We start from the raw sequence: 11237 nt of genomic DNA on the forward strand, positions 1-11237 counted from the left end.
TTCCGGCGCGGGTCTCCGTTCGAATCTTTGGGTACCACGAGCTCTTTGCGCCTAAGCGGTGTCGAAGCTTTACATGCCTTTGGTGTATACATCGCTGTATCTGTGTATCTTTCCGCAACCGACATCATTTGTAAACCACTTACTACCAACTCCACTTGCACCCTCACTGCATTGCGCTAACCAAGTTCCCAAACTGAAATCCAAACTTCAGTATTATTTACATATTGTTAGCTCACTAGTTTCCTACAGTTCAACTCATATAACTGTTACTGATGTATCTTTATTTGTCTCAACTTGGAGCCAGGCTGATGAATAGATGGCAGTTCTGAGAAGCTTCTGCCTCCTCCTCCTGGCCCTAGGTTGATACCATACCTTGATGGTAATCAATGATGTGTTCGCCTCCAATTGTGGCAGTAGGAATACCTATGAGGTCCCATATCCTGTGTAGTAGATCATCAGTAGGCCCTCCAGGGGACATGGACTGAAATACTACCTCTGGGGAGCCATGTCGATGTCAGGGGTGTAAGAGAGTGTATGCACTGCTGTTTATCAGAGATGGGCATCGAGAAGAAGGATCACATGAAAGCACATCAGTTAACTCTCACACACCCACAATTATTGCAGAAATTGCTAGACGCCATGAGCTTGCAGGCCAGCATCGGTACGAAAAGATGGGCAAGGTTGACGCCTTGGACTGATCGTGTGAATGATGTCGCTGTCGGCTAGGTAGAACAATACTGTTGGGGAAGACCATACTCAAGGAGCGGTTTCATAGTGAGTATTGACCGGCACGATGGAAGAAATTAGATCTGTTTCATTCGTATCACAGAGTGCTTATCGGGAGTATGTTGATCACTGGGCCGAGCGAACGGAATAGACATCGACAGCAGTACTAGGATCGAGAATGAAAATCTTCTTTGGATCACGCGAGAATGTTATATCACGCTGGTGACCCAGGCTTGGGAATGTTGCTGAAGCCGGGTAAATACATCAAGGCTGCGACTTCCGTGGTTGATCACAATCAACGAGGGGAGATGGTTCCGTAAAATGGTAAGTATGATTGGATTACTAGGTGTGATGATGGTGGATCCAGACCAGTCAACTATCTGGTCCCAACTCCTCTGTGTCTTGGATCGTTGTCGTGGCAGTTCTTCAAACCTAATAGTGCAAAGTTAGGCCTGATTTGATTCACATTGACAACAGGAAACGAATTCGAACATCTTGCCTGTTTTCCTGACCGTCGTCGTCCCTCCCGAATTCTTCCCCTTCCTTCCTATAAAAACGGTAGGCACGTTAAATGGGAAGAATAAACATACATGCCGATAAATCTATCGTGGTCCTGAAGAGCAAGCGACACCGCTCCTCATTCTCGATAGCGTCTTCGGCTCCTCGCACCCACACTCTCGCTCCGCAGCCTGCAGTGGTTCCCTGCACCCAAATAACAATCCGCGAGTTCCAATTCCACTCCACGTGTAAAAACTCACCGTTCTATCTCCCTCTCTTTTATCTTCCTCGTCCTCGCCGTACCGCCACCGTCGGCATCGGTATCGACGTCGATGCCCAATCCTTTCGCAAAATCCACGAGCTCGCGTCGGGAGAAAATCTCGTCCTTCTTCAACATCCCAGCAACGATCCGCCGCTGTTGATCTTCCTCTTCCTCGTGCAGCCTCTCGAGCTCCTCGCGGTGTCTCCGAAAACGATCCAACATCAGCAGGTCCTTACCAGAGGCCGGGTTTCTGTGTCATGTGGATAGGCCTCATCGCAGATGATCTCTGGGATATGAGGCGGCAGGGGTGGTCGACCTCGGGATAGGGTTGCATTGTTCCGAAAAAGGGCCTTGACTTGGGTGGCAATACTTCGTTTAACCTGACCAAATAATCTTCCGTTCATTATATTTTATTTCCGTGATGTTTCAGGCAAGGAAAATGACGGTTTTTGGCTGCAGTATACGACGACCGACACTGTCTTGGAGATTAATCAGTCTGGCATGCAGCAGATGCTGCGGAATCCAAGAGATAACTGATTCATGACGCGGACCGACTGATTACGACTGTTTTCACGAACGAACAACAGACATCGATTCTAGAACATATCTATGTCACTACTACCTTCGCTGACCCTCGGCGAATTAGCGACCGACATCCAGGGATCATCGAGAAGCTCATCGATGGACGCCCGTTCCTCCGGAAGCCACCTGAGCATCCGCTTCAGAAATCCAATGAACATCTGCTTGTATTGAGAATCCGGAATAGTAGAAAACACGGCCTCAAATGTCCCTTCGTTCCCGGGCGGATAGTAATTTGCATACAGGAATTCTCCTGAAACAAGCTGTTAGTAAAATGGGGTTTTCAACATTCAATAACCCACCATTGCTATCAAAGTATATCTTTCTGCACATGGGATTTATCCTGTTTATGAGTTCCGCAGGCGGGGGTCCAAGAAGACGTATAATTTGTGCAATTTGTACAATGATGTTGAACTTTCCTTTAGAATCCAAACCCATAATGGGCGATTCCACGGCCAGACAATCGAAGACCTGCAAGTCGGATGATCGTGAGCAGAAGCTAAACGGTGATGGGAAATTCGTCGTACCAGTGCGCCAAGGTTCCAAATATCAGCACTATATGACGACGCGATTCCGAAGCTAACTTCTGGCGCACGATACGGATCCCGCTGGATAAATAAATCGCACAGGCCTTGGTCACCCCGAACCGCTTTGCCGAAGTCAGAGATCACAGGAGCGGGCATGCTTCTATGCAACACAGGTCCAAAGTCACTGTCTGACACATAGATTTCACGATCAGGGAGAATCTTCTTCACGGCAGAGTTCTCCGAAGCGTATTCCTCGTACTCCAGCAAAAACACCTTGGGATTCTCTAGTATGAAAAGAATATTGGACAAGTTGAGATCTGAGGATGGCGTAAAGAAAGGTGCGTCGTTGTTAGAAAAGGAACGCACCAGTGTGAATGATATGGCAATCACGGTGGAGATATCGCAGGCCTTGGAGAACTAGCCTGTAAAAAGCCATGAAAACGGGGAGTGTAAAGAACTCCACGCCGGGGGTATCTTCACGTAAACGACGCTGAAAGACATTGACAGGTTCTCGCTGGGGCCAGTATGCTAAGCAGTCATGGTCTCCATGAGGTCCTTTCAGCACGAAGCTACCATACAGAGTCCGGACATAGGCGCGATCAGGGCTAAATGGATTGGCATCAGTTATAAGCTGCGCCATCCTAAGTTCATCGTGATTTCTAGACGCGTCAACAGTCAAAACTTTGATGGCCACAAATGGGTAGGTACCGAGACCCAGTCTGTCAGGCAACCCTCGATTAGCGTTCATGTCGACAGACTAACTTTCCAACTCACTCGCCAATGTATTTGGCAAGCCAGACAGTTCCGTTCCTCCCATAACCAAGCTTTCTAATGACCTTGTAGATGTCGTTCAAGACCTCGCCTAATCTGACTGGATAATAAAGGCGTGCATCATACTGTGGAAGGCATTCTTCCTCAACGAGGATGTTGGGGTCTATGATAGTAGAGTTTGTTTCCGCCATGGAGCAGGCAAAGTGAGAGCAGTATTTCGATCAGGGAGGATGAGAGAAGATGGGAAAAAACGAAATACGTTCCGTCGTCTTTTCGGTGTCCTTTTAACTGGCTCGCTGAGCCACATTCGGAGGAATGAGTAACAGTAGAACTCGGCTCTTACCGGATGAGGTCCGGTCGACATATCGAGACAGTTGTTGAAATATCACGCTCAACGCGATCGTTGCCAATGGCACTGCTCGCCACGACTTTGTGTGAACTTATGAAAGGTATCGTCGTCGGAATGTGTACGAATTCTTAGCCACAGAGGTACATCTTCACGAGGCTATGTCCTGTCTTACTGCTTCCACTCTCACGGCCGGCCTTTTGTGTCCTTTGCGATTGGTTGAGTGCGGATGCAAAATGTACATCTTGGGGTCCCACCAGGGGAACTCGTAAATAGGATAAATCCCGAGTACAGAGCGATGTTCTTTAATAGCAAAGGCGGGCCACTGAATATTAAAAGCCCCCCGTTTTTACTAACAGCTTGTTTCAGGACAATCCCTGCATACAAATTACGATTGGGAGCGTTGGCGCGGTCCGGTTCCTCCGTGATCACGTGTTGCATTGCCGTAGATTCCCGTACCTAAAACCGAGACCATCACTAGTCATTGCCGATTCCCTCTCTTGGACCTAGCGATACGGTTCCAACAGGATCTTAAAGGTCGGAATGCATACCACAGTCATGCAAGCTAGTATTTCCAGGGCAATCGAGGATGAGCCGGTAATTGCCTTACCAGATTCACCGATATGCAATTACCGCTCGAGCGCTCCACATGGATCCATGGTACGTGTGCAGTGAAAGGCGCGATAGTCATTCTATACTGATTGAAGGCAGGGACGAGGAAAAACTGGCATCCGGTCCGAGCCAGTGATAATTTTGGACCCCAACATCGAACTCATTGTCCGCAATGGTCATGTTCTCTATGACTCTACCTTCTGCTTTTACAATACGCCAGGTCAGTCGCAACAATTTTTCTTCAACAGTCCTAGTCAGAGCTCAGAAACACGAAATTCCGCCGTCCCGTCAGAGTTGTAGAAGACATTCTGGGTATTTATTTATCTTACCACAGCTCGCACTATGCTGACCATGGTTATTCTAGGCTTATATCACTGAGATGAACCCATGCCGTATCACGCTGTTCTTTCTCTTCCACGGTGATCTCGCTCATGTGTGGCAGAAGTAAACCTATTCTTTTCGTCTCCATTCATTGCTTACTGGTCTTTAGATCGACTCTTGCATTCCTTGCTCAAGAATAACAGTTAATTCTCTGGGATCGTGTCGCGTCGTTCGCCAGGCAAATGGACGTTATTATGCAAAGCTGCGCTATGAACGATGGGAAGCTGCAATATCCCTGAATCCTGCCCTAAAGTTCACGTGACCCCGATCCGTCTCCTTTTTCCATTTAATATTTTCTGCTCCTAAAGGTTACCCGTCGTGCTCGTGTTCTCATCATGCCAATATATTTTCCACGGGATATTCTCATTTTCATGTATATCTCTCTTCCTTGCCTCAATCGGAAAGCAAAGAGAGATAGGTCATCACAGCGGCGGAGTCTTTCTAGGTTGGCTGACGATGTATCAAGATGTGCTCAGGACTCAAATCTTGTTTGATCAGATGTCTGCTTCTCGTTTTTAATATTGTGAAGTCCCAGCCCACCCCTTTATTGGATCGACGAGATTCATGCACAATCCAAGTCTCATCATCGTCGAAGCTGCATTCAATAGAAACATGGACCCGACCGATTCTGCCTCCCTGTCGACGCCTCTCTCTGAAGAAGTTGTTGCTCTGGTCGTGTTAGATAACTTCTTTTTTGCGTTAGGTATCTGCTGCCTAATCTGCGACGTTGGTTTCGCTACTCAACGATCAATTTTGATAAAGGGAAAGCGATTCGGTTCGCGTGTTCTGGGAGACGTTTCTTTCCCTTTTGGCCTGCTCATTGGCCTTCAGCTTATATTGCAGGTCGGCATGGCTCTCTGCTGCTTGACGCAGTCCTGAAGTTAGTAAGAGGTTTGGTAGTTGGCAATAGGTAGCCCCAAACAGATAAGTGCACTGAACGACCATGTTTAATTCGTTTATCGCCTATGTATACACAAGACGATTTCACTTAGCCCCAATAAGCTCAGACAAGAGTACCAAAATACCACGCTGGACCTCTGCTGAGATTTGGCTCGACTTTCCCTCCTCTCTGTTATGCTATTGTGTACTTAGAATAGGCATTGGGGATTAACTTGTCTGAGCCTCAGTCTGGATTTGACGACCGCGCAGGCCAGTGGTGTCGGTATTGCAAGGAAAGTGTGTGTCTGTACGGAATTAGGTTGCATCGCCTCTCTATTACTAGCCGGATAAGATTTTAGGGTTAAACGTTAATCCCATAATCGTTTAATTCACCCTTCTTCCTCGGATCTCAGACAACTTTAAGGTTTTATCATTACACCTAGATTGAGGAAATACCATTTGCAGCGACGTCGGACTCAGACCTGATATGTCCAACCGGTGTCTTATTTATCTCGGACCTTCTACGTTGCTAAAGTTTAAATCCCTCCCTCCTCCTCACTGAGCCTTAGGTAAGGTGACAACCAATGTTCGGATGTGGTGTTTCCACTCTGGGAACAATGCACTGGCAGCACGATGATGGAACCATATCACTAGGTCCAAGAGAGGGAATTGGGAATGGCTGGTGATAGTCTCAGTTGTAGCTACAGACAAGCAGGAATCTACGGCAATGTAACACATGATATTGGAGGAACCAGACTGTGCCAACACTCCCAATGACTCACTTCACATCACATGAAGGTGTTTTCTTTTTTTCTTTTTTTTTTTGATGGGGGCTATCACAGAAGCAGTCCAGTGACATAGTCACTTCCAATGTGCAGCCAATTACCTTTCTCCTATGGATTTCAAACCAAGGATGAGGCACTGAGGCAGAAATGCAATTTACAGATGAATGGTCTGAAGGCTGAATAGTGTGGGACTCAGCTTATGCAATACCCACTAAAACTGGGTTCAAACCTTGCTTTCACAGACCCAGGGATATTGGTTTTACCCAAATCCAGAGACCAGACTACTCTGCCATCTGGCCCCTTCATGAAAGTGTTTCTCTTCCTCAAAAAGCTCAATCTTTGGTGTGGGTGGGTCACTTCCTTTCTCCTTCCTCCTCAATAATAGTTCATCTCTATGACTACTCATACCAGTCTATGTGCCCAGTCACTATTGCCAGCTACATGCATGTGAAAAAGCTCGATATACACAATAGACTCACTGTCCTCGCCGAATCAGCCTGCTGGGCTCCTCGACAGCCTGAGCGAACCATTGAAGAAGTTGATACGGATCCTTCGTCCCTCTGTTCTCTGCCGCGACTTACGTGGTGGTTCAAGACGGGCTCGTCCTTGTCCTCGCAGGTCGGCTCTTCTTACTTAACGCTGTTTATAGAAAGTTGCCGACAACTAGATACACGGTGAAGGAGGAGGAGGGCACTGTGCGTACTAGGTGATGCCAGGGATACTTTGTTCGGTGATCCTGAGACGTATCTGACCTGGGTTCTCAGTGGATCTGTTGGTTCGGACAATGGCCAGAAGGGGAGCGTCTCGGTTGGAAAGGGGTACGTACATGCACAGATTGTTATTATACATTTATGTCTGACACATTTCCCAGAAGGTGCATGAAGGATAACCCAATCGTTCATACAACAAAGTATAGTTCACTATCATACCCCAGATCGGAATTTCTTCCTGAAATCTTGTCTTAGGAAACTGATTCGTCCTCTTCCCAAACCTACTCATCCTGAGGACAGGGACCTCTCCATGACGCGACTTGTCTCCGATCGCTGATCTACCTGGATCAATTCCGAGCCAAAAGAGAATCAAGAACGGTACAGAGTGTCTTCACTTCCTGCAACAGGACCTATGGGTCCAAAAGAACAGCACCGAACCGCAACAGGTCCTTTGCAGAAGTTGCGGGAAGGCCATCCATGGAGAAAAGGAACACAAGCTCTGAGAGTAATACACTGGCGGCATATTACCTGAAGGGGTGGATGAAACATAGGTATGTTTGCCCGATCATACAAAAAAATCGGTTGATCGGGAATGGGTACGATCCGGAGATTAAGCTGTTGACGAAAAGGAAGGAGGATCGTGAAAGGGCGCTCGGGACAGGTTAGTTTTGGTAACTTACTTTGTGTTAATGAAATTTCCAGTTGAAGAATTAGAACAATGGAATTTCATATTGATGCATGCTGTCATGGGTGATTTAGGGAACTGGGGGAGATTGTGGGCGCGGAAATATATATATATATGCAGTCTCAAATCCTAGACCTCAGAGAAGATGTGAAAGACATGAAACATGAGCCGGTCAGTTTTATATGTCAACGTGAGGATAAAAGGTAAGGAAGGAAGTGAAGTGAAAGGTACGGCGCGAATCCTTCCGAGTCTCGATGCAGGCAGACAATTCGGACGATTTGTACAGCTATATTTCCCAGTCGGAGCATTGGAAAAGTGGTCCGTGCACATGGTGGGTGGAGGATCGGCACTAGCGGGTGCTTGAATGATAGGCTGTATCTATCATCTCCAAGATTACGCGTTCTACTTGGTGAGACCGTACATGAATTCAGATACTGATCTTCCGAAGGAATATTCACGGACCGGACGACAAGGAAGTTTCCGCCGATTTAGATATGTCCTAACATAAGAAATCTTCGTACAGCAGAAATTCGTCAGGCCTTTTTGACGTCCGACAAAAAAGAAATTGCTCTGATGAGTTTGTACATCCGAGGTTTGGTGGATCCAGATTTGATGGGCAGGGGCGTCGAACTACGGGAGCCTCAGGGGGAAAGTCCCATCAATGTTTTCCTATGGCCGCTGATCCTTGGCTGAGGTCCAACTTGGACTGCATCTCCAAAGGTAAGTATTCGTTCCGGAACCATAAGTTGAAATAGTAGTCCTACAACTACAATTCTTCAAAGACGTAACACTAGTGCTGCCAGGGCCCAGGCTAGCAGCTTGCTTTAGGGACGAACTTGACACTTGTCACCCTCCTACCCTGGGTACCTATTTTGTATTTGCATTACAACGTGCACGGTTAAGGTTTAGATCTTCGGTTCCAAACTTGCCACTCTAGGACTCTCCTCAAATAGCGAACTTCCCGAGTACTAGTCCCTTCCTTTTCTCCCCACTATGACTCACAACACCGCCTCGTTTAATCATTCTCATTTCTCGGTGGGCACATGACTTCGCTGCATACCGGTAGTTCTAAGCACACCAAATTCGATGACCTCGTCTTGCCAGCTGCAACAGCGTGTAGCGCGCCTCGTCTATCGATGAGGCCATCGAATGAGATGGTTGGAATGGATATATCCCACCGTGTCAACCCATATCCGCCATTGACCACCTGGTATAAGAGGGACTCGGATTTGTCGACGTAAGTGGACTTCTCTCGCAATAGCATCCCACTAAATCTGGCGACTAGGATGTATGCTGGACGCTCGTCAAAGAGAATGAAAGGGGGTTGGAGTATACATCCTCTTACTAGTACCAGGTGACAGTGGTTCCAGGATACTTTGTCCGTGAGCCATGTCTGATTCCGTTCTTAGCAGCTCCGTCGACTTGGACGACGACAATAACAAAGACGATGAGCATGTATCGGATCGTAAAAGGTACGTTTGCCTCGTTTCCTCCCACCCCGATGCGAACGATGATGAATTAGAGATGCGCACCCGAGCGAAACCTTGCTCGACTCCGCGGAGCTGAGAAAGACGTTTTTGCGGCGTCTTGTCCAGCCAGCTCAATTCCCAGGAACAAAGGTGAGCAAGATGGACGAAAAGCGCCTCCAATTTCTTCAACAGGATCCTTGCGTCGACGTCGAATCCATCACCAAACAACGTGTGGTGTGCAACAAGTGCGGGACTCCCGTCAAATTGGACAGCCGGGGGAATGCTGCATACTATGCCAGCACGTGGGTGGGGAATAAGAGGAGACGCGTGGAAATATACGAGGCCTGGGTGGAAGAGTATGGGTATGAGGACCAGAGCTGGATAGAGGCGGCAGAAAGACGTAGGGATGCGAGGTTGGGGATGAGCGTTACTGCGGAGGAATACTGTATATTTGTAACTTGTTCACAACTACGGCTTGTTTGTAGTGTAGTGTAATTTGAGCTGGTGAGCCCGAATAATTGACTGGGTCGCGACTCGTGAGTCTCGCCTGAGCAATTAGATAAGGAGAACTCGGCCATGGTAATAACTCTGGAATTTTCAGAACTGTACTGTCGAGGAACCAAGAGTATGGCACCAATAAGGGTAGAACTGAATAGCTGAAAGAAAAGTGCCAGCAAAGGCGGTTAGAAGAATAACAAATCCATCTTGCATGACGGGGAGTAGCACGTTTTGAAGTATGGACTTATATTTTTAATTCTAATGAAGATGCGCATGGTGTAGGGCCATCGTCACGTCAACGAGGGCGTCGTTCGCCTTCAGGAAGGCCGATGGTGGTTGTGCGAATCGTGCTAGGTGCAGGCCAATGCCAAACATCCACAATCTTTTCAACCAACCACCATCACAATGGATCCCTTTCCTGTGTCATGATACACCAGGTAACTGTACCAGGTAGAAAACAGGTCTATTTATCAGTTTTCTACTAAGTAAGTTATATTGTAGCCAGTACAGAAAGTAAATAACAAGTAAGAACACTAGTGCTAGTACCTGGTATAGAACAGATCACTCCCAGTACTTAAACAGGTACTGGTAGGTTTGACCTGTGTTCTCGTTAGGTGTGCCAGATACCAGGTCTTGGAATAAGAGCTGAAGGATTGGCATAATGACAGATCCTGCAGCTTGATCTGTGGCCTGGCTGGACTGATTGACCAGGTAGCCATGTATGAGCTCGTACCTGCCAGAGAATGAATTCAGCCTACCTGGTTGGCTCAGCAAGTAGATTAGTCAGTAGACAGTTATGTTAGTCAGACATAGGTAGTTAGATAGTATAAATACCAGTCATGTATAGAGGGTGGGCAGGTTTTCTGGCATCCCAGAATGCTACCAAGTGAATAGTATGGGTTGTATTTGGCTAAAAGCTTCAAGTTGTAGACTCAACCTGAATAGTGTTGTGGTGACCAGGTCACTTTGTTTTGTGCAAGGACCCCTAGAAAGCAACTGAAAGTTTATATCACACAGTCAGAACAGACTTGAGACAGTTCAGAACAGTCAGCATTGTGTATAAGTCACAACCAGGTGTATTGTATCAATCCAGAAACTGCACAAGACAGTCAGTACAAGTTCAGAACCTGCACCAGGCAGACCATTTGAGATAAGTTTTGTTGTGTTCAGCAACACAGACAACTTTGTTCAAGCAAACTGCAATATATTGTTATGATTTTCTATTTTCTTCCTGGGATTTGACCCCTATTTATGCTTAGTCAGGGCACCAGAACAAGTGCTTAAGACCATGGAATAAGGCTTAGTCATCACAACTAGCCAAGTCTGTCATTGTCTTTTGATGCAACAGCATTGCTTGATGACACACAACCAGCCTTTTATGTATGGTAATGATGCTCCAGAACAATGCACACAAAAACAGAGAGATACACAATAAGTATGTAGTATTATTAGCAGACCTTGTTCAGTATTTAAGGAGCTTGCTCTTGCTGGTAATCCTCAGCTTTGAGC

At 46.9% G+C, this 11237-nt stretch overlaps 3 protein-coding genes across 3 annotated transcripts; all 3 read right to left on the reverse strand.

The window, feature by feature from the left end:
* Positions 1-852: 852 nt before the first annotated feature.
* Positions 853-1708, reverse strand: BT62DRAFT_924774 (uncharacterized protein; the record flags this gene model as incomplete). Its single annotated transcript, XM_043184657.1, has 4 exons — positions 853-971; positions 1070-1158; positions 1193-1273; positions 1485-1708. 4 exons carry the CDS (start codon positions 1706-1708, stop codon positions 853-855), a joined length of 513 nt encoding a protein of 170 aa, XP_043032825.1.
* Positions 1709-2082: 374 nt separating this feature from the next.
* Positions 2083-3554, reverse strand: BT62DRAFT_1058113 (kinase-like protein; the record flags this gene model as incomplete). Its single annotated transcript, XM_043178589.1, has 5 exons — positions 2083-2318; positions 2368-2536; positions 2593-2909; positions 2959-3311; positions 3367-3554. The coding sequence occupies 5 exons, from the start codon at positions 3552-3554 to the stop codon at positions 2083-2085; spliced, it is 1263 nt and encodes a 420-aa protein (XP_043032826.1).
* Positions 3555-8776: 5222 nt separating this feature from the next.
* Positions 8777-10103, reverse strand: BT62DRAFT_1014065 (uncharacterized protein; the record flags this gene model as incomplete). Its single annotated transcript, XM_043178154.1, has 4 exons — positions 8777-9054; positions 9107-9513; positions 9570-9886; positions 10023-10103. The coding sequence occupies 4 exons, from the start codon at positions 10101-10103 to the stop codon at positions 8777-8779; spliced, it is 1083 nt and encodes a 360-aa protein (XP_043032827.1).
* Between the last annotated feature and the right edge of the window lie 1134 nt (positions 10104-11237).

The sequence above is a fragment of the Guyanagaster necrorhizus genome (assembly GCF_019112545.1).
Source record: "Guyanagaster necrorhizus MCA 3950 unplaced genomic scaffold BT62scaffold_77, whole genome shotgun sequence".
Taxonomy (NCBI): Eukaryota; Fungi; Basidiomycota; class Agaricomycetes; order Agaricales; family Physalacriaceae; genus Guyanagaster; species Guyanagaster necrorhizus.